The sequence below is a fragment of the Moschus berezovskii genome, chromosome 6 (genome assembly GCF_049115385.1).
Source record: "Moschus berezovskii isolate FMDL1 chromosome 6, NW_MosBer_1.0, whole genome shotgun sequence".
Taxonomy (NCBI): domain Eukaryota; kingdom Metazoa; phylum Chordata; class Mammalia; order Artiodactyla; family Moschidae; genus Moschus; species Moschus berezovskii.
In genome coordinates, this window is record NC_142465.1 from 110,034,847 (window position 1) to 110,058,180 (window position 23,334).

A 23,334-nucleotide genomic window follows, 5' to 3' on the forward strand; every position below is an offset into this window, starting at 1 on the left:
TGCGGCAGTCCATGGGGTCGCAGAGTCAGACACAACTTAGCGACTGAACGACAACAACATCGTCGCAGCATGAAGGCTGAGTTCGGTCATTCTGCACAAAGCTGGGTGGAGCACTGTGTGATTAGCCTGTTTCTGCCTGGGGTAGGGCTGGATAGCATCACCTGCATGCACCCCAACAGAACCCCCCATGGAAGCAAAGCTGAAACGCAGATCCATCTGTGGCTAACTCAGAATTACCCATGTGTGGATGGGGCTTCTCTGTGTAATTTGTGGTTTTCATTCTCCTGCTTTAGCTTTGAGCAGAAGGTATAGGTAAACTTGAAAAGATGATTCCAAACCTGAATGAACGTGAAGATTACTTATGGAGCTTTCAACCAAAACAGGCACCAGGGCCTTCTCTCCCAAAGAGAATGATCCAGAACCTGGAAATCTGAACAACAAAAGCAAAGGTCCCCCAGGTGGTTTTGATCCTCAGCCGCCATGGTTTCTAGCCTAAACCAGTGACTTCTCAAACTCTATTATGCATAAATAGTCTCCTGGAGACAGGGTTAAAATACGGATCCTGGGTCAGCAGGTGTGGGCTGGGGCCCCAGATTCTGCGTTTTTAGCAAGTTCTAAGGAGCCACTGCTGCTGGGCCAGGGACCCCACTGTGAGAAGAAAGATTCTAAATCCTTTTCAAAGATGTTTATGCTCCTTCAGCAAGAATTTGAGGGGCGTGACCTGTGTTCTCAGCATGCCCCAGGCGCTCTGGAGGACCCGTTTTGGTGGCCCTGGCTTTCATGGGCAGGGGCCAGAGGCTGTGTCAGGTGGCGGGGGTGTGTTGAGGACATGGAATGGTGGCATTGTAAATGCAATTGCTCTCCGGGTTCTTGAAAAGCTAAGTTGTTCTGCCTTGGCAACCGGCCACCAGAGACGTCAGGTGACAGGTGAAAACTCGACACCTGCTCGCATCGGAGAGGGACTGAGCATAAGCAACGTTTGCTGTTGGTGGCGTACCTCCAATCGCCATGGTGTTCCACCAACTGGCACCCCCGCCGGAGGAGGGAGCCTGGAGCGGAGCAGTAACAGCAGCCTGTGGGTTCAGAAGCCTTATTATTCAGTGAGTGGTGGCCAGCTGTTCCCAGCACCCCATTCCCCCTCAGCCTGAAAGCGGTACCAGAGGAAAGGGCTGAGATTATACACAGCAAAGCCTGGCTCCTGGACGAGGTTGCCTGGGGCAGGAACCCCTGTAGGGGAGGTGTGGAGTTCCCTGAAAAGGACCTTGTCACCATCTCAGCTCAGCCATGGCTCTCCAACATGGGCCAGTCACTCAGTGAAGGAGTGGATGGGATGCTCTGGCCCTCACGTTCTACTGGGGCTTCCCCTTGACTCTCTGGGGGGGCGGCGCCAGGATGGAGCATATAGACGAGAGGACCCCAGTGATCCTTCCAGCCCAGAGGAAGGACCTGGGTTAGAAGGAGCTTCACCCACCCAAACGCCTTGGGTGAAGAAAAGGGACCTCTGCCCCGCCTTATGAGGTGTTCTGCCCAACCCCCAGGTCCCTTCCATCTTTACCTGGCCCCCAGGCCTCCTGCAGAAGAGGCCAAAGCTGGACTCAGACACACTCTGTGAGGATCCTCCCGCCATCTTACCTTTCCTGCGCACCTACTGAAAATCGCAGTCATCAGACCTTCCTGCCACCTCAGCGTCCCTGACCCATCTGACCCTAATCTCCGCTGCGTGGGACTCCTTTAATCAGTCCAGTCTAGAGGAGAACCTGGGCAGGATCTAAGGACCCTGTTTTTAGACCATGAAGCACCCTGGATGTCTGAAAACTTTGTCCCTGAATCAGGTCAAGAAAATAGGATTTGGTACAGGCTCAATGAAAACTCTTGAGTAAGAAGATCACACCAGTCAATCCTAATCAACCCTGAACGTTGACTGGAAGGACTGATGCTGAAGCTGAAGCTCCAATACTTTGGCCACCTGATGCAAAGAGCCGACTAATTTGAAAAGACCCCAATGCTGGGAAAGATTGAGGGCAGGAGGAGAAGGGGGCGACAGAGGATGAGATGGTTGGATGGTATCACCAACTCAATAAATGTGAGTTTGAGCAAGCTCCGGGAGATCGTGAAGAACAGGGAAGCTTGGTGTGCTGCAGTTCATGGAGTCACAAAGAGTGACAACTTAGTGACCCAACAACAAGCCCAGTGGGGCTTCCCTGGTGGCTCAGTGGTAAAGAACCCACCTGCCAATGCAGGAGACGTGGGTTCAATCCCTGGGTGGAGAAAATCCCCTGGAGGAGGGCATAGCAACTCACTCCAGTATTCTTGCCTGGAGAATCCCATGGACAGAGGAGCCTTGCGGGCTACAGTTCGTGGTGCTACAAAGAATCGGACATGACTTAGCGACTGAAAACAGCAACACAAGATGGATAGGCTGGTATTTCTCCTGAATTCAAATTGCTGGTTCCCAGTGCCCCAAGGCCTGGCATACTAACTTCTTGTTTGGATCTTTCTGTCACGCCCCAGAACTCTGTCCTGTTAAGCCTGTACATCAAGAAAGTAGCATCTGAACTAAGTCATGAACCAGCAAGACCAGTGAATCTGAGCTGGAATAAAACCATGGAGATTCATGTCTCGTAGCCTGTTTGTCTTATAACTGAGAAATCCTGAGATGAGAGAGAAGTGACTTGTCAGAGGATTCGCAGCTGCTCAGGTGGCACAGCCAGGGCTGGAATCTAAGGTCTGCTCCTGCACTCTGCTCCTCCCTCATCACGCGGCCCCAGTTACACCTGCTTCTGAGAAATAGACGTTCATCTCTTTCCGGCCCTCCGGCTTCCATCTCAAAGCTGAAGAGCTCTGCAGGTCTCCGCTCCCCTCCTGGACAACTAGCTGGCTGTCACTCTGTGATCTTTGTCGCCGGTGACAATGCATAGCACTTGGCAAAAAATAGCAGCTTGATTTTTATCCCCCATGCTCCAAGTTGAGCTCAAAGTGCTGGCAGTTTAGAACGAACTACACAAATAAATCTTGTTTTGACTCATCGTCTGTGGTGGGGGGGGGGGGGTTTGGATAAATATGGAAACCCCCAAGATATAATTTTGCAGTCATTTTTTTTTCTTAGCATAACTGCACGCTTTAATGTGTTCAGATTGTTTTGTCCTGCCTCTGCAGAAATACAGCACCCGCCTGGCTAAGTGCTTTTCCTTGCCTCGCAGCAAATAGATATTAACACACACACACAAACTCTCTCACGCACACGCACTCACACACACACACACACACACACACGGCTACCAACCAAATGCAACAGCTGCACGTCCTAAGCTTGCTCCGAGTTGACAGTTCCTGTAAGTTAAAGTCAGGGATGGAGAGTATTTGAGTTTCAACAAGTCTGTCTTCCAAGAAGTTCACGTTTAGAGAAAAGTAACTGAATGGCGGAAGGTGGAGCGGGGCTTCTGAGGACAGTGGGGGGTGGACCTCAGCGCTGAAACCCACCTCCCAGCTCAGGGAGTAGAGCGGAGAGAGACGAGGGAGCTGGACAGGGCCTGGAGGGTCTGCCCAGAGGCTGTGCCCGGCCGGCCACTCCTTCCCTCTAACCTGGGGTGCCCTCGTGACTTTGTGAAAGTGAAAGCGGTAGTCGCTCAGTTGCGTCCAACTCTTTGTGACCCTGTGGACTGCAACCCACCAGGCTCCTCTGTCCACGGAATTCACCAGGCAACAATACTGGGGTGGGTTGCCATGCCCTCCTGCAGGGGATCTTCCCGACCCAGAGATCGAACCTGGGTCTCCTGCATTGCAGAAAGATTCTTTACCATCTGAGCTGCTAGGGAGGCTTCATGTGACCTTACCAACATCTATAGAAACATCCACAGACATGGGATGGCCGCAGACTTAGGTACTGAAGCAGGTGCTCCTCAGACTTTCAAAAGGAAGTGTAACTTCATCTGGTGGGTCATTAAGAGCATCTTTGTTCAAGCAGTGGACAGGCCAATAGCTAGTTAGGTAGGTGAATGACGTAAAGTGTAGGCAGAGGGCTCAAGTGTTGAGGTTCAAGTCAGAGAGGACCATGAGACCCCAGCCCAGCCCCGGCCCCTCCCATGTTGGAGACGGATCTAGGGCGGGGTGAGGACACCTGGCTGCCTTGATTGGTAGCGTGCGCCATGGCCTCACGTATGTTCTTTGTTTTTTTGCCACATCTTTGGAGATAGGCCTAGTTCTCGTACATCACAGGGCCCACAGAGGAGAAGTGAGGGGCCAGAGAGTTTGTATGGGAGGAGGACACTGCAAAGAGCAGAAACCACCACTCCAGCTGGGGCCTGGGCTTTTTTTTTCTGCTCCTTCTAAACTCTTTCATCTTTATTTTTATTTTTTAGCCAGGAATCATTTTAGGAAAGAAGGCCACCTCTCCTTTTTTCAGGGGCAGCTCTGCTGCTCATTTTACAGGTGCTAGGCTGCCTGTTCCTACCTCATCCCATTTGGTCATTCAGGACCCAGGGAGAAAAACAAGCCGTTTCCCATAACAGTATCAGACTCCAGGCTAGAATCCCACCCTGAGATTTCAAGTCTGAGGCTCTTATTTTCAGAGTTTCCACATCAAGAAATCCCACCAGCCTGTCATTCCTCACACATTCATCTGCAAACATCTCTCGCACGTGCTCCAAACAGCAAGGCTTTGGGCTTGTTTTCCTACTTCTCTTCTTTTGTTCCTTTTCTGTGAAAAACCGTTTGCAAGAGTTTCTGTGGCACAAAACAGGTGAGACTGTGGGGCATCCCTGGTCCCCGAAGTCTGGTTAAGAGGGAGTCTTGTGGACCATGCGTGCAGCCATGAGTATTTCTCACTCACAGATAATTGGAATATGGCGGAGTCCACCTAGCACATCCAACACCATGTGCACAAGCCAGTCTACTTCTGATGTCTCAGAAGACACTGTAAGATCTTGGAGTGCCTCGAGTCATCATTCCAAAGGTTCATTACCATCTCACCATGGATGTGCAGAAATACTGCCTTTAGAGAGTTCTGGCTAATGAGACAGTAGACAGCAGAGGGGCTTCTCAGGTGGCTCAGTGGTAAAGAACCCGCCTGTCAAGGCAGGAGACCTGGGTTCGGTCCCTGGGTGGGGAAGCTCCCCTGGAGAAAGAAATGGCATCCCACTCCAGTATTCTTAGCTTGGGAACCCCATGGACTGAGGAGCCTGGCGGGCTGCAGTCCATGGGAAACAAAGAGTGGGATACAACTTTGCTCCTGAGTAGCAACAAAGCAGCAGAGGTCATTGGAAATAAGAGCTTAGAGCCAACGATTTGAGAAAGGGGATCCATATACTAAAGGATGGGTCTTCATAACACTGACTTTCCTGGATTGTATTTTGGATTCTCTGAGCTCTAATGTTCTCATTTAATCAATGAGAATTTTTTCACTACTGAACTGCAATAAAAAGGAATGTGTAGACTGAGGAACCAGGGAGGCTTCATTTCAAATGTGATGACATTTAAACTCAAACGCATGTCCTGTCGGAGGGACCAGGACATTTGCTGGACCGGGTCTAGGGTAAGGCAGCTGAACTGTTGGTGACACTGTAACTACTGGCTGACTTCTGGAATCCCACGGCCCTCTCTACTTAGTGAAAAACAGAGCTGCAGTGAATAGTTGTTACCAAATTATGATTAAAAGCCCCTAATTAAATATCTCACAAAACAAACATAACAACCTGAGTGAACGTGAACATCACCATATTGGCTCAGTCTCTGTGTGTCTTGGGCCCTTGGGGTGCAGGAGCTCTCGGATGCAGGGAACCTGGGGTGTAAGAACCCTGGGGAGCAAGGACCCTGGAGTGCAGGGATCCCAGGGTGCGGGGACCTGGGGTGCAAAGAGCTTGGGAGTGTAGGGACCCTGGGATGCAGGGACCCCAGTTTGCAGAGACCCTGGAGTGCAGGGATCCTGGGGTGCAAGTCCCCAGCTGATACATCACAGCTGCTGGAGGAGTAAGTAGGGTTGAGCCCTCGAATTAACCTGTTCATCTGGCCCTTGAACTGTGGGTGCTCCAGCCCCCATTCTTCCTGATTGGGACTTCTTCAAAGCCAGGGAACCCAGGACAGGGATCCCCATGGGGTGACCTCCAGGGAAGCACACGACAGCCATATATCAGGCACTGTGGGCCCAGGACCATGAATCAGACCCAGACCCATCCTTTGGGGAGCAGTGTGCCAAGTTCAAGGTCCCCAGAGGAGACACTGCTGATGGCACAGTTCCTGGACCACCTCCTCAGCCCATCACAGTAACTCCTTGTTCGTTCGGTCATGTCCACCAAATCTGGTCACTTGGGAATGCCCCTGGGGGCTGTGTGCAGACCCTTATTTTATCAGCATCAGCTGTGCCCTCGTTCTGCTCCAGCTAGGACCCGAGGAGCAGGCTGGAGGGGGGTTCCCCGCACAGAGGACTGGGAGGCCCCAGAGGCAGCCTTGGGCACTCACAGAAGCCCAGCAAACTAAGACTCTGAGAGACTGTCCCCTCTCCGCTCTGGGCTGACTGTCTTGTCACCGGACCTCTGTGGCAGCAGAGAGTTTGCAAGCTAGTTTGAGTCTTAGCAGCCAGTGTTTTCACCTGCCCTTCCAGGTTTTCCTTAAAGATGTATCTCTCAGTTGGGGATTATCTTTTCCACAGGAAGCTGTGGGAGACCGCATTCCTGTTCTTCTGCTGGGCAACAAAATTGACAATGAGAAAGAGCGGGAAGTGCCGCGGGGCCTGGGAGAGCAGCTGGCCAAGGTGAGGGGCGAGCATCCTTTCTCTCTGGACGGGAGAGACCCCGACGGGGGTTGGGCATGTGCCCTAGAGCCAGGCTGGGATCCTTCTTCAGGAGGCCCCTGGGAAGGAAGCAAGCGGGCCAGATGGTGTCCTGGCATCAGGGGGCAGTCCAGCTGCTGTGCACATGGAACTTTCTGCAGAGAACCAAGGTTGCAAAACAGACTTGCCTTGGGTGTGGGGAATTTCCCAAATCCTCTTCCTTGGAACTCAGAATTATGAATCCTCAGAGGCTGTGGCTGCGCACACACTCAGTTGTGTCCGATTCTCATGACCCCATGGACTGTAGCCACCAGGCTCCTCTGTCCATGGGATTCTCCAGGCAAGAACACTGGAATGAGTTGCCATTTCCTCCTCCAGGGGATCTTCCTGACCCAGGGATTGAATTCCAGTCTGCCTGCATCTCCCGAATTTGAATCCGCCTGCGATGCGCGAGAGGCAGGCAGATTCTTTGCCTACTAAGCCATCGGGGAAGCCCAAACCCTCCACTAGGAGGAGGTTCCTTATTTCAGTCCCCCAGCTGATCCTTGAGTCCCATCCATCTGTGTTTCTTGACTTGGTCACCGTCACAGATGACTCGCTCACTCCCTGCCAGGCAGCAGTGTGCTCTTCCTTGGATTATGTTCCTCCTTCCTTCCAAGACTGAGTCTCCAAGCTCCAGATTCCAGACAAACTCAGGGCAGGCACTGCAAAGCCGACCATTAAAATAAGCACCAGCCCCCTCGCCCAAGCAGAGAACCAATGTGGCTTGAAGAAAATCAGGCAGCAACACAAACCATGCTTGCTCTTGGCGGCCTGCTTTCCCTCGGAGCAGATTCTGGGAGCTTTGTGTCTGTGGAGCTAGAGCTCTGCGGCACCAGGATTCCATAAGGGTTGGTGGGCTTGCTCGAGACAGGGACTTATGGCCTCTGGGGCTGGGCAGGCAGGCACAGGCGTGAGATTCACGGGAGGACAGGGAAGGTCTGCCTGCTGTGTGGTCACATCTGCAGTGTCCCTGGGCCACATCTGCAATTCCCGGTCCAAAGAGCTCCAAACACAAAGGTATTTTTGCATTTCATTTGTTAGAAGAACCTGACCAAGACTGCAACTGGGGCTTTTTATGGTTTTTGTTTACTTCACTTTGAATGAATATTCAAATGTTTCACTGAAGAAATATTAATATATTTGATTATAGAGTACTGTTGTATATCTACAGAGGCTATTATGTAATATGTATTATGGACAAGTATTATCTTTCTTGTCCTTATTTCTGGGCTTTCCTGGTGGCTCAGATGGTAAAGGATCTGCTGGCAATGCAGGAGACCCAGGTTTCATCCCTGGGTCTGAAAGATCCCCTGGAGAAAGGAATGGCAACTCACTGCAGTATTCTTGCCTGGAGAATGCCATGACAGAGGTTACAGTCCATGGGTCACAAAGAGTCGGACACGACTGAGCAACTAACACTGTTATCTTTCTAAAACTTAGAAATCTTGGATTCCGAAATACACCTGGGTCCAAGGATTTTGATTAAGGAACTGCAGATCTGTATTTTTATCATTCCATTTTATTTTTCTTTCTTTCTGTAATTGCACAAAAGAGAAGGCTCAGAGAAGTTAAGTGATCCGTTCAGTTCTCACTTGTCCTCAGTGGTGGGGTTGGGACTTGAAGCTAAGGGGCAAACCGTGTCTTCCAGTTCTAGGTCTGTATGTTCCCCCTGCCCCCACCATGGAGCCTTCATCCTTCTGTGGACTGAAGGGGAGTCAGGACGGGACAGACGTATGCAGGGACCAGACCAGGTGAAAGCAGAGGACGGAGCTGGGCCAGCATTCTTGGGCCCTCCTGATCTGTGCCTGTGGATGCATTTGCGCCCCGCTGCCTGTCCCCCAGGCTATCAGCCTCCGGGGCTTCTGCCAGATGCCATTAGCGTTGTCATTAACAAAGCAGGAAGGGTGTTAATGGGACTGATAAATGGGATAGGATGAGCCTTGGCCAAGCCCCCTGTCCCTACACTTACAGTCCACCCTCGGCCTGGTGAGGTGATGGACAGTTGTCCTGTGGCCCCAGGGTCCTGTACCCCAGGGCCAACAGCGTGGGCAGCCGGAGTGTTCGTTAACTGGTATGTGAATTCTTAATAACTGTGCCCGTGTGCCAGGGAAAGCGAGCTGCTGGGAGCCCGGTGGAGACCTGAACAGGCTCACCCACCATTTGTACCCTCTTGAGCCTCAGTTTCCCTGCCTGTAAAGCAGGAAGGATGTCGCCCACCCTGGCCTCTGTGTGAGTCTTGGCCTGCATCACAGGATGGTGTGAGAAGAAAAAGGAGCCCATGCACCCCACACAGCAATTCCAGAAAGCGTGAAGCACTAAGGCAGCAGCGTAGGTTGTGTTCTGTTATAGTTCTTATGGCTCCCCTGGGAGATGGTTCCGGAACCTGCATCGGTCAGGGAGCCTGAGGGACAGAACTCAGCCTGGTACAGAGTAGGGAGGGCACGCGAGGAAGTGAAGGTGTGGCAGGTGTAGACGGGCATTCTCCGCCCACCCAAGACTCCCTCCATCCCCCTCACCCCCGCAAGTCTCCTTCACGCCTCTGTCCTCTGATTCCAGGAACACAACCTGATCTTCTACGAATGCAGCGCCTATTCCGGTCACAACACAGAAGAGTCCGTGCTCCATCTGGCCAGGTAATGAGATGTTCCTCAGCCGGGGTCTCCGTCTGCCTCAACCCCCTCTGTCTGTCTGAGCCAGCTGGGTAGAGGGGCTAGAGCCCTCGGCCTTTGTGTGGGACCCCAGGGTCAGGGACAGAGCTCTGAAATGACAAAAAGAGAGCCTCTTTGCCCGTCACCCTCCCCCACCGCCCCCGCCTCCACTGCAATCTTTGTCTTCTGAGTCTGAAAGGCTGTCTGCCGGTTCCCAGAGATCCTCTTTTTAAATGCAAATGCTTTGGGAAAGGTCAGATCGGAGGCCCCTCAGTGCTGCCTAATGTTGTACCAAGGATTAGTTGGCAGCCAGCTGGCTTACACTGTGGACTCCTTTTGGAGGGGGAGGGGAGCCAAGGAGAGGGGCTGCGATGGGGGACACAGAGGTACCCTAAAAGACAGCGCTCAAAGGACTGGTGCTGGAAGCTTCTACCCGCCACCCATCCACCCATCCATCCATCTCTTCATCCCTCCATACATCCATCCATTTGTCCATCCGCCCATCCCCATCCATCAAGCCACCCAGCAGATACTGATTAGTGATTATGTCATGCTGAGCATTCATTCTGGAGCATTTAAAAGATAGATATATATTTAATAACAAAGAGCACAGAACAACTTATTCGGTGCACTGGAGACATTGTGGAGTTATGGAAGACCTAGGGATTTATGGGGAAAACTCTAGGCTTTTCTCTGCCACTGATTTCCCAGGGCAAGTCGCCCTGCCTCCCAGGGTTTTGCCTCCAACATGGGAACATCCATCCTACCTTCTCTGCTCTTATGTGAAAATCGGTAGAGTTGCTTCCGGTGAAAGTTCTTGGAGAATATAAAGCAGGGATAAGATCCCTGACACTATATTTGATCCTTCACCTCTCATAGTTAATCTGGAGCTCTGGCCACATGGGAAGCCCCTCCATAAAGTCAATAACCAATAAATGTAATGTTTGAGCCTCTGCTGGGTGCTGGGTACTATGATAAGCTTCAGAGACACAGAGTCAAAGGATACAGTCTCTGTCATCAGCATCTCACTGTCTGCTGAGAAGCAGTGATGGGACTGTAACAGAGGAAGGATCCAAGCGCTACCAGGGGCACTTACATTATCCAGAGCATCAGGGGAGGCTGCCTGGAGGAGGTGTTGTGAAGGATCCACACTGATTACAACTCTAGCTTTACATATCACAGTTGTGCGCCTGTGCCCGCCCCGGGGGGGACTTGGAGCACTGTCTCTGATGCTCTTGGGAGGCTGGGTCTGTCCCAGCCGCTCCTCCACTGCTGACCCTCCACCTGCCCCTCCCCCAGGGTCCTCAAGGAGCAAGAAGACACAGTGAGGGAAGACACCATTCAGGTTGACCGCCCTGCCAAGAAGAAAGCCTGCTGTGGCTGATACAGGCCTCCCAGGACTCCCGCCCGGACCTGAGGCCACGGGGCCGCCCTGCCTTCTGCACATGGGCTCCTGCACGGGTGCCCCCACCAAGACCCACTGGGCCTTTGTCTCCATCGGTGATGGGCTCCTCACCACCGTGGAAGGAAAGTACAACCCCGAGGAGAGCTGCTGTCTGGATGTCTCGGGGTCTTTCCCTCTCTTCTCTGTCTGGACCCAGCTGTCACTTCCATCCTTCTTTCTCCCCTAGCTTGGTTTCCTGGGGGAACGGACAGATGGGCTTTTCCAGAAAAGCCACCCCGTGCTTTCTCCACTTCCCTTCTTCCCACCCTGCCCTTAGGAGTCTGGCACTGAGGTTGCCATGGCAACTGTGCAGGGCAGACTGGCAGCTTCCTGTAGGTCAAAGACACGGGACTGGGCACTGCTGGGTGATCGGTCCAAACTTGGAGCCTGTTCTCTGGATGCCAGTGGACACCCTTGGCATGTGCTTCATGGGCCTTGAGGTGCCCGTGGGTGCTGAGTCCATCAGACTGAGATACCTGCTTCCTGCTCCACCCTCACACCCTGGGGACCTGCTCCTTCCCCAGCTTCAGGGCCCCTCCTCTCTCATCCGCCGCCTGGCCTCTGTATTTATCCCCATGGGTTCTCTGGAGCTGCGCCTTACAAAAGCCACAGCCTTCCTGCTCCCCTGACTCCACAGGGTGGACTGTGGGTGATAAATGTACGCCGGGGGTCAGGGAGTGGGCTGACCAACTGCTTAACTTTGGCGAGGAGATGAAAACCTGGGCAACCAAACCAGCTGCTGCTAAACAGAGCGACCATGCCTGAGGGTATCAGTAAGGTACATAGAGCCATGTAAAAGCCATTTTCTAAATGTTTCTCAAAATAGCTCTTCAAGAACTGTACCTGATGATTACTGGGGTAGATTGACAGGCAGGCAGGGAGGCCCAACATCGGGTCTGTAGTTACTGACTTCATTTTATTTTGCTTTTCTAGAAGGCTATATTTTTTTCAAGTGTGACTGTGATGTTGACATTTGGGGGGTTCTGAGTAGTGAGCAGAGGGTAGCTGCCAGCTTTGGCACCCCTGTGACAGCCCCTGAACAAGGCACTTGGATGACTGGCATGTGGTCCGGTCTGCTAGGTTCTGAGGTCCCAGCCCTTGGCAGCGCTCCAACATCACTGACTAGCATCCGGGGCTGGTGAGGGCACTTTCACCCTGACTGGAAGCTTGGAAGCAAAGATCATAAACGTCACTGCCGCTGACCATTCTAGGGCTAGACCCTGGCCCCACATCAGAAAGTGGCTGATGTCCACATGCCCTGGGGCGTGTAGGAAGGCAGAGGACAGAAAGCGTCAGCAAGCCTCCAAGAAGGTGATTCAAGAAAGCTGCACACAGCCAGCTGGGCGGGGTAGGGGGCAGTCACTGGCCAAGAGCTCCCAAGGGTGTGCCTATGGCCTCCTGCCCAGACCGGCCAGAGGGTCAGAGACCACAGGCCACAGGCAAGCGCCAGCTTCCTTTGTTCAGGCTTTCTGTCTCGTCCACTTTTGTGGGCACCTGGGAGCCCCCCGAGGGTGGGTGACAAAAGTCAGCACTGAGTGCCAGGAGGCACCCAGGATCTTGAGCAGTCCTGCCCGCTCCTGGGCCCCCGTGGCATCGGTAGCATAAGGGCTTTGGGGGGCTCTTCCTGCTCAGGGGGCTTGTGTTCATCATCTGACGGACTCTGGCCCCCGCCCCGGTGTGGAAGTACTCACAGGAGGTCCTTTCCCGAAGAGAGGGGACTGCCAGTGTCTCACCAGTGAGATGGGTCTCCAGCAGTGTCTGCATGTGACTGTGTGTCTGTGTGTGTGCCTTCATCTGCAGCCTCTAGTCCCTAACTTGGGTTTTGAGTAGGGTGGGATGATCCTCCACTAGCTTTGTTCGTAGTGATGCTTTCTAAGGCCCACTTGACTTCACATTCCAAGATGTCTGGCTCTAGGTCAGTGATCACATTATCGTGACTATCTTGGTCGGGAAGATCTTTTTTGTACAGTTCTTCTGTGTATTCCTGCCACCTCTTCTTAATATCTTCTGCTTCTGTTAGGTCCATACCATTTCTGTCCTTTATCGAGCCCATCTTTGCATGAAATGTTCCCTTGGAATCTCTAATTTTCTTGAAGAGGTCTCTTGTTTTTCCTATTCTGTTGTTTTCCTCTATTTCTTTGCATTGATCACTGAGGAAGGCTTTCTTATCTCTCCTTGCTATTCTTTGGAACTCTGCATTCAGATGCTTATATCTTTCCTTTTCTCCTTTGCTTTTCGCCTCTCTTCTTTTTACAGCTATTTGTAAGGCCTCCTCAGACAGCCATTTCGCTCTTTTGCATTTCTTTTCCATGGGGATGGTCTTGGTCCCTGTCTCCTGTACAATGTCACGAACCTCCGTCCAGAGTTCATCAGGCACTCTATCAATCAGATCTAGTCCCTTAAATCTATTTCTCACTTCCACTGCATAATCATAAGGGATTTGATTGAGGTCATATCTGAATGGTCTAGTGGTTTTCCCTACTTTCTTCAATTTAAGTCTGAACTTCGCAATAAGGAGTTCATGATCTGAGCCACAGTCAGCTCCTGGTCTTGTTTTCGCTAACTGTATACAGCTTCTCCATCTTTGGTTGCAAAGAATATAATCAATCTGATTTCGGTGTTGACCATCTGGTGAAGTCCATGTGTAGAGTCTTCTCTTGTGTTGTTGGAAGAGGGTGTTTGCTATGACCAGTGCATTCTCTTGACAAAACTCTATTAGCCTTTGCCCTGCTTCATTCCGTGCTCCAAGGCCAAATTTGCCAGTTACTCCAGGTGTTTCTTGACTTCCTACTTTTGCATTCCAGTCCCCTATAATGAAAAGGACATCTTTTTTGGGTGTTAGTTCTAAAAGGTCTTGTAGGTCTTCATAGAACCGATTAACTTCGGCTTCTTCAGCAGTACTGGTTGGGGCATAGGCCTGGATTACTGTAATATTGAATGGTTTGCCTTGGAAACGAACAGAAATCATCCTGTCATTTTTAAGATTGCATCCAAGTACTGCATTTCGGACTCTTTTGTTGACCATGATGGCTACTCCATTTCTTCTAAGGGATTCCTGCCCACAGTAGTAGATATAATGGTCATCCGAGTTAAATTCACCCATTCCAGTCCATTTTAATTCACTGATTCCTAGAATGTCGACGTTCACTCTTGCCATCTCCTGTTTGACCACATCCAATTTGCCTTGATTCATGGACCTAACATTCCAGGTTCCTATGCAATATTGCTCTTTACAGCACCGGACCTTGTTTCCATCATTGGTCACATCCACAACTGGGTATTGGTTTTGCTTTTGCTCCATCCCTTTATTCCTTCTAGAGTTATTTCTCCACTGAGCTCCAGTAGCATACTGGGCACCTACCGACCTGGGGAATTCCTCATTCAGTATCCTATCATTTTGCCCTTTGTTATTGTTCATGGGGTTCTCAAGGCAAGTATACTGAAGTGGTTTGCCATTCCCTTCTCCAGGGGACCACATTCGGCTGTGGTCCATGTGATTAGATCAGCTAGTTTCCTGTGATTATGATTTCAGTTTGTCTGCCCTCTGGTGCCCCCTAGCAATACCTACCGTCTTATTTGGGTTTCTCTTACCTTGGTCGTGGAAAATCTCTTCACAGCCGCTCCAGCAAAGTGCAGCCGCTGTCTTGAAAGATGATGCTGTGAAAGTGCTGCACTCAATATGCCAGCAGATTTGGAAAACTCAGCAGTGGCCACAGGACTGGAAGAGGTCAGTCTTCATTCCAATCCCAAAGAAAGGCAATGCCAAAGAATGCTCAAACTACCGCACAATTGCACTCATCTCACACGCTAGTAAAGTCATGCTCAAAATTCTCCAAGCCAGGCTTCAGCAGTATGTAAACCGTGAACTCCCAGATGTTCAAGCAGGTTTTAGAAAAGGCAGAGGCACCAGAGATCAAATTGCCAACATCCGCTGGATCATGGAGAAAGCAAGAGAGTTCCAGAAAAACATCTATTTCTGCTTCATTGACTATGCCAAAGCCTTTGACTGTGTGGATCACAATAAACTGTGGAACATTCTGAAAGAGATGGGAATCCCAGACCACCTGACCTGCCTCTTGAGAAACCTGTATGCAGGTCAGGAAGCAACAGTTAGAACCGGTCATGGAACAACAGACTGGTTCCAAATAGGAAAAGGTGTACGTCAAGGTTGTATATTGTCACCTTGCTTATTTAACTTATATGCAGAGTACATCATGAGGAACGCTGGGCTGGAAGAAGCACAAGCTGGAATCAAGATTGCTGGGAGAAATATCAATAACCTTAGATATGCAGATGACACTACCCTTATGGCAGAAAGTGAAGAGGAACTCAAAAGCCTCTTGATGAAAGTGAAAGAGGAGAGTGAAAAGGTTGGCTTGAAGCTCAACATTCAGAAAACAAAGATCATGGCATCTGGTCCCATCACTTCCTGGGAAATAGATGGAAAAACAGTGGAAACAGTGTCAGACTTTGTTTTTTTGGGCTCCAAAATCACTGCAGATGCTGATTGCAGCCATGAAATTAAAAGACGCTTGCTCCTTGGCAGGAAAGTTATGACCAACCTTGATGGTATATTAAAAAGCAGAGACATTACTTTGCCGACCAAGGTCCGTCTAGTCAAGGCAATGGTTTTTCCCGTGGTCATGTATGGATGTGAGAGTTGGACTGTGAAGAAAGCTGATCGCCGAAGAATCGATGCTTTTGAACTGTGGTGTTGGAGAAGACTCTTGAGAGTCCCTTATACTGCAAGGAGATCCAACCAGTCCATTCTAAAGGAGATCACTCCTGGATGTTCATTGGAGGGACTGATGCTAAAGCTGAAACTCCAATACTTTGGCCACCTCATGAGACGAGTTGACTCACTGGAAAAGACTCTGATGCTGGGAAAGGTTGGGGGCGGGAGGAGAAGGGGACGACGGAGAATGAGATGGCTGGATGGCATCACCGACTCTGTGGACATGAGTTTGAGTGTACTCCGGGAGTTGGTGATGGACAGGGAGGCCTGGCGTGCTGTGATTCATGGGGTCGCGGAGAGTCGGACACGACTGAGCGACTGAACTGAACTGAACTGAACTGGGATGATCCTAGTGCCTGGCCTTCCAGCCCGTGGGGTGAATCCTCACCAGTCCTCAAGGATCAGGCAGAGAGAAGGGCAGGAAGGTGGTCAGGCCTCTGTGGCTCCCTTCTCCACGCCCACCTGAGAAAACATGGCGTACGGGGACTTTGCGGAGACTCTGAGAACTTCCGTGTCCCCCGATCTCAGTTGCCCCTTCCCCCCTGTTCCTTTAAAGCAACCCTGTTGGGTTGCAATCAGCCCAGCCTGGAGCCTAGCACAGGGCGTCAGCAAAGCCTCCCAGCTCCAGCCCCTTGCTGAGCAAGTTACTTAAGCAGGTTTCCTGTGTGTCTGTGGACAGGAGGTACCACGTGGACCTCTAGGAACGCTTTGGGTACCATGGGAGGCAGTGCATGTGAAGTGCCTGGAACACATCGGTGCTGACAAGTAGGGGCTATTGTCATCGTCAAGCTCGAGTTTCTGCCCAGAGCATTTGCCTCGCTTCGGTTTGGATTCAGCACCAACCAACACTAAGCATCTTCCGGTAACTGGGCGCCTCCCAGACACCACCTTGTTTTTGTTTCTGCTTGTCCGGCTCTTTGCTCGACCTCTGAGCTCGTGTCTGGTGTGACCTCCTGGCCCTGCCCATCTTTGTCCTGTGGACTTCCTGGTTTTCCACTCAGACCGCATCCCGCCACCTTCCCTCCCTGCCACGGTGCTCCCAGTGCTTGCCCAGGGATGCCCTGTGCTCGTCACCATCCCTGGCCCCATGCTGGCCGCTCCCATTCTGACTGCTCGGGCCTCTCCCGGGTCTGCTGCTGCCTCTGGCCACGAACTCTGGCACCAAACCAACACCCTGGTGACTTTGCTCCTTGTCCAGCACTCATTGCCCCTTTGGGGCCTTTTCTGTTCCTCCTGGCTTTCTCCCACCTCTTCTCTGCCCTGTGCTGCTCTTTCCCCAGTGTTCTTACCTCTGCCCGATCTTGGACTCCCCTCCAGCCTCCCCTTGCCCAGGTCTACTCCAGGCAGCACCTGTATCCTTCATCACAGATGGCTCAACCCTTTGTTTCTGTCACTATGTGTCCCTACTCCAAAGGATCTTAAACCAATTTCAGCTAAGGTGTTTATGCCAGTGGTGTTCAGGGCCATATTTGTATTTTAACAAAGAACTCTAAGAAAAGCATACTTTAACCCAAAGGAATAAATCCCTAGTGGTAGACTATTAAGCACCATAATGGGTTATGGGGTCAAATATTTAAGACAGAGCTGCTTCTCCTATACTTCTCCTAAAGATCACAGTTTGCTTCATGTACTTTTGGGCTCTAAGTTCCTGTTTATAATTGTTTTGTCTTCCTGATGGTTTGACCCTCTATCGTCGTAAAATGTGCTTCTTTGCCTTTAGTCACAATTTTTGTCTTAGAGACTGTTTTGTCTGATGTTAGTATGACCACTCCAGCTCTTTTGGTGGGCACATCTTCTGAATGGCATATCTTCTCTGTCCTTTTACCTTCAACCTGTTTGTGTCCTTGAATCTAAAGTGGATCTCTTGTAGACAGCATGTAGATGGATTCATGGTTTGTTTTCTTCCAGTCTCTGCCTTTTGACTGGAGTGTTTAGTCTGTTTATATTTAATGTGATGGGTAAAGTATGATTTATATCAGCCATTTTGCTATTTCTGTACTTCATGTGTCTTTTTGTTCCTATATTCCTCCACTACTGCTTTCTTTTGTGTTAGTTATTTTCTAATGTACAACTGTAATTCTCTTGTAATTTTATTTACAATGTGTAATTTATTTGTTTTCTTGGTGGTTGCCCCGAGGGTCACCATTAATATCTCAATCTGTTTGGATTAATAATGACTTAATTCCAATAGTATAAAAAATTTATTCCTATATAATTTCATTCCACCCTCCTTTTTGTTGTTATTATTATAAATTACATCTTTATACATTTTATGCCCATCAACATAGACTTTTTATTTATTGTTTTATGCAGTTGTCTTTTAAGTCAGAAAAAAGGAGTCATGAATGAAAAATATGTTTATATCATCTTTATTTATGTAATTACTTTTACCAGTGCTCGTTATTTTTTCATGTTGATTGAAGTTGCTATTTAGTGTCCTTTATTTCTGTAGTAGTTCTTGTAGGGCAAGTCTGCTAGAGACACACTCTCAATTTTGTTTATCCAGAAATGTCTAATTTATCCTTCACTTTTAAAAGATAGTTTGACCAGATATAGAACATTTGATTGACTGACAGGGTTTCTTCCCCATCAGTACTTTGACTTTACCATCCTGCTGTTTCTGGCCACCACAGTTTCTGATAAGAACCCAGCTGTTCATCTTATTGAGGATCATTTGTATGTGATGAGTTGCTTCTTTCTTGCTGTTTTCAAAGCTCTTTGTCTTTCAATAGTTTGATTCTTATGGGTCTAGCAATAGACCCCTTTGAGTTTATCCTACTTGCAGTTGGGCTGAGTTTCTTGAATGTATAAATTAATGGCTTCCAACAAATTTGGGGAGTTTTTGGTTATTATTTCTTTAAATAGTCTTTCTGCCCCCTATACCTCTCCCTTCCTTCTAGGACCCTATTATACATATACTGGCGTGCATAATGGTATCTCACAGGTTTCTGAAGCTCTGTTCATTTTTCTTTATTTTTTTAAAGTTGTGTTCCTAGGACTGGATAATCTCAATTGCCTTATATTCAAGCCCACTAATTCTTTCTTCTGCCTGCTCAGATATGCTATCAGGACCCTCTAGTGAATTTTTCACTGTACTTTTAGTGAATTTTATTATTGTCCTCATCAACTCCACAATTTCTGTTTGGTTCTTTTTTTATAATTGATGTCTTTTTGTTGATATTCTCTATTTGGTGAGATGTTATTCTCATGCTTCCCTTTAGTTATTTAGACATGGGTTCCTGTAGATCTTTGAACATATTTTAGATCCTGATTTACAGTTTCAAAGACCTCACAGTGGTAACCATCTGCCCTGTGCACAGATCGAGCTCTGCTTGCCGTCTCCTGCTGCCTTCCTTCCACTTCACCCAACATAACCAGGACTCTGGTCTCATTCCTTAGCCCCACCCTGAACCTCCTCCACAGAGTCTTTCTTCTCTTCTGGATTGGAGGAGGACCTTAACATCAGAAGTTGTTTGGATCTGAGAACCCCTCCCCTCCACCTTGAGCTTCTGGCCACCCTGCTGGAGATGAGCTGCTCAAGGACATGTCCAGTTCCTTGGGGAAGTGAAGAGAGACCAGGGATCCTCAGATAGTTGTCCCCTTCCTGCCAGGAATCCAGACATTCCACAAAGCTTCACTCACAAGGGACAGGTATGGGAAGATTGCAATCAGAAGCTTATTTAAAAAGTAGTTTAATTACTTCAAAATCATGAAATCTTAATACATAATATAAAACCCAAGACGTAAGTGGCCTGTTGCTGACAGGCCCTAGGTGTCCCGCCATCTTGCCTTCCCATAGTCTGGGGAACAGAAAGTGGCTCTTCAAATTCCAACCAACTCAGCCAAAATCCATAGTTATGAGCTATTCCCTCCCTCCTCATCCTGGGGTGTGTGTCGGTGGGGAGGAAATGGTGACGTTGGCAGGATATAGGAGCTTTCTAAACCTCCCCACTTCCTATTAATGTTTCTATTAATAGACATACTGATCCTCAGCCATGGCAATAACAAACAACATCATAACTCCACCCTTCACACAGTGCAGTGCAGCCACTTAATCTAAGTGCCCTACATAGGAAGAATGTTCTGGAAGCAATGAGGTTTGGGAAGCCATATGGTGCTCGGCAGAAGACCTAAAGTCAATGTGGAAAATGAGCAGCATTGGAATAGTCTGGGCTACTTATCATCCATGGGCAGGACCACATCAGGTTCAAGGACTGACCCTTCAGGCGGCTGGACTTTATCAGGGCTTTGGCTCTGTTTCAGAAGGGGTCCTTGCAGGTTCTTGTCACAGCACCAGGAAAGTCCACTGCCCAAAGTATAAGGACTCCTAGGACCAGTGAGGCCTGTTCTGTTAAATGAATTATGACTGGATCCATCTGACCTATAACAATAAACAATACACATAAAAACCCTGCACTGCTCATCAGAAGTGCCCAGAGAACATGGACAGAGAGAATGGAATCGTTTTTGACTCAAAAAGAATTAAAACCTGGTACTCAAGGGGACTCATAATGAGTTTGGATGATGTGACCATGGACCTGGGGATTGATGAGTACATGTAGCATTAGGTCAAGGGCAGCAGATGGGGGCGCTGGTGCGACATTTGGCCAAGGGTTGCCAGGCTGCTCTGTGAAATCACTGTGTGGTGTTTATTTACAGAGTAAGGGCACAAACACCCATCTCTGTGGCCTCATGTTGGAGACACTGGCCAGCAGCATTTGCCTACAGATCCAGCTGAGGGCAGGGCATCACGAGCATTGGCTGGGTCACTCGGCTGGTCTTCTGGACCCTTGTGGCCTGGTAGACCTGCGGGGTGTGCCTGCTGGCTCCAGTGAGGAGCTGCTTCCAGCTTTGTCCAGGAGCGTTCCAGCTGCCGAGGTCTGATGGCCTTTCAGACTGTGCGGCCCATCAGAGCATTCATCTCATTGACCTGAGCTGCCCCGGCTCCCGCTGGCAGCCATCCATGACCCACAGCAGCTCGATAGCTCAATTTGACCTGGGCTTCGTGCCTCTGAGCATTAAAAGATGCTTCCCTGCTGGCCCTCTTCTTTCCTGGTGTGGACCCAGCCGCCTTCACCCAGTCGGTCCCCTCCCGAATGCTTTCTCTCAAGACCTGTGCAGAGTGCGGGCCTGCAGACGTGTGTGTGGCCGTGGGCAGAATCTGGACCTACCTGCTGCTCTGAGCTCCAGCTTCCCAGGCTGTAAAAGAGTTCTCTCTGCTCAGCTACGCTCACTGGGCATGGCCAGGTCAAAAGAGAACTCTTGGGGACAGTGCTTAGTCAACCAAAAAGTTCCAGACAAATGTTAGTTATTACCTCTTTCTCTCCTGAAGAGATCAGAACAAAACACAATAGGAAAGAAAGAAATCCCACATGCCTGGGTAACTGGGAGAAGCTGGGGTCTCCGGTAAGAGCATTTCCTATATCTCTGGGCAAACAGAACAAGGAAAATCTGCATTTCTCCAAGCTAGAGATTCCGTCTAAGAACAGAAAGCTCTGTGGCTTCCCGCCCTCCATGGAAGGTGGACTGGGGGCCAGAATCCAGACTCCAGTCTCCCCCTGCCATACTGCCTGCAGGGTTCAGGTCTCAGTTCCTTCTGTATTTAGTAGAAACTGGCATGTAACAGATACTGGCTGGGTGGATGGGTGGCTTTAAGATTTTAGATATTAATACCACACTCCAGATAGAACCATCTTCACCAGCATGGTTTATAAAACACTTGCCCTCTGTGATGAGGCCCAAGTTCTGGCCTTGGAGGGTAGGGAAGGATGGCTGCATGAACTGCTGTGGATGTGCTAATCAATGCTTTGGGATTGTACATTTGACTCACTGGAAAAGACTCTGATGCTGGGAAAGGTTGGGGGCGGGAGGAGAAGGGGACGACAGAGAATGAGATGGCTGCATGGCATCACCGACTCGATGGACATGAGTTTGAGTGAACTCCGGGAGTTGGTGATGGACAGGGAGGCCTGGCGTGCTGTGATTCATGGGGTCGCAGACAGTCAGACACGACTGAGTGACTGAACTGAACTGAAAACTGTAAATGTACACTATGTATATTTTCCTGCGATACATTTTTTGAACAACCTCTTTCGCAAATGTTTATGTTCCATGAATGGGTGAAATCTTGGTTCTCTCCAGTGCCAACCACCAAGGCTCTAAGACACACGATGCTTGTCTCAGGCTGTGTCAGGAGAGATCAGGAGAGGGAAGAAGCTTGCTGACAGCCCCTGAGTGTCAGGGCCCCAAGGGGAGGAAAGACCAAAAACCCTCAACTGTATATTAGCATGTTGTAAAAACACCGTGACAATGATCCCAGCTCCCCTCCCCCAAGGACTTGGAGCCAACCCCACCCCAGCCCACTCTGCCAGCCCCGTTGCCCTTGCCACCCATGTACATCCTTCCTTTTAGGAGTTTGACTTCTCCCCCTGGAGAGAGCTCCTGGGATAAGGGGACTCCCATACCCCAAATCCCAACAGTAGGCATAGCCTGGCCCCCAAATAGGGGCCAGAGTTTGTTGAATGACAGAAAAAATGAATGGCAAAGTCTTTTGTCTTTCCTGGAATTTCATCACATCAGGAAATATGCATTCTTACAGCAGGAAATGTGTTAATTTAGCACCAAGAAATATTTTGTCTTTGCAGAAATTCATGGGGTAAATTTTGAGATTCCTTGATGGTGGCTCAGATGGTAAAGACTCTGCCTGCAATGCAGGAGACCTGGGTTCAATCCCTGGACTGGGAAGATTCCCTGGAGAAGAGAATGAGTACCCACTCCAGTATTCTTGCCTGGAGAATCCCATGGACAGAGGAGCCTGGTGGGTTACAGTCCATGCGTTCTCAAAGAGTCAGACACGACTGAGTGACCAACACTTTCACTTTCATGGGGTACTTTTATGTTAGGGAAACTAGGAATTGGCACAGAAGGACTGGAGTGGGGGAGGGAGCTGAGAATTGTGTTCAGAGGTGAGGGGCTGACTTCGGTATCATACACAGAGAACTAGTTTAGAACCAGTCAGCACAGAGCATGGGGCTATGACTCATCCCGGGGAAGTTTATCCCAGTGACTGCTGTCCAGCAGAGGAACAGGCTGCCTCATGAGGTAGTGAACCCTCCAACACGAGAGGCATTCAAGAATATGTTGAGGTCTGCTCTTAGGAGTGCAGGTGAGAAACTAGATACCATGAATTACTAGGCCCCTACCTCCACCCCCATCAACCCCAAGGGTCTGGGATTCTTTTGAACTGAGATTGAAGTGAAAGTTTGTAGGATAAGGTGTAACAAGGGCTTCCCTGATAGCTCAGTTGGTAAAGAATCCACTTGCAATGCAGGAGACCCTGGTTCGATTCCTGGGTCGGGAAGATCTGCTAGAGAAGGGATCAGCTACCCACTCTAGTATTTTTGGGCTTCCCTGTGGCTCAGCTGGTAAAGAATCCACCTGCAATGTGGGAGACCTGGGTTTGATCCCTGAGTTGGGAAGATCCCTGGAGAAGGGAAAGACTACCCACTCCAGTATTCTGGCCTGGAGAATTCCTTGGACTATATAGTCCACGAGGTTGCAAAGAGTCACACACGACTGAGTGACTTTCACTTTCACTTTAAGATGCAACAGGGGTCAGGATGGGTTAAACCAGGAGGCTTCCTTGGACCAGAAGAGTGTCGGTCCAGTTCATGTCTCTAGTTCTGTTTCCTGCTAATCTTCC

At 49.7% G+C, this 23,334-nt stretch overlaps 1 protein-coding gene across 6 annotated transcripts in view; it reads left to right on the forward strand.

Annotated features, from left to right (window-relative positions):
* CRACR2A (calcium release activated channel regulator 2A) overlaps window positions 1–12,761 on the forward strand; it is a 131,888-nt gene extending 119,127 nt beyond the window's left edge. For 4 of the 6 annotated variants that reach the window (XM_055394430.2, XM_055394429.2, XM_055394428.2 and 1 more), the window contains 3 exons: window positions 6,644–6,745; window positions 9,362–9,438; window positions 10,753–12,761. In XM_055394430.2, coding sequence (XP_055250405.2) covers window positions 6,644–6,745; window positions 9,362–9,438; window positions 10,753–10,837 — 264 coding nt within the window. In that variant the 3' untranslated portion in view covers window positions 10,838–12,761. Of the gene's footprint in view, window positions 1–293; window positions 6,622–6,643; window positions 6,746–9,361; window positions 9,439–10,752 lie in introns of those variants that run through there. The other 2 variants (XM_055394432.2, XM_055394433.2) reach the window with 2 other exon arrangements.
* Window positions 12,762–23,334: the final 10,573 nt, after the last annotated feature.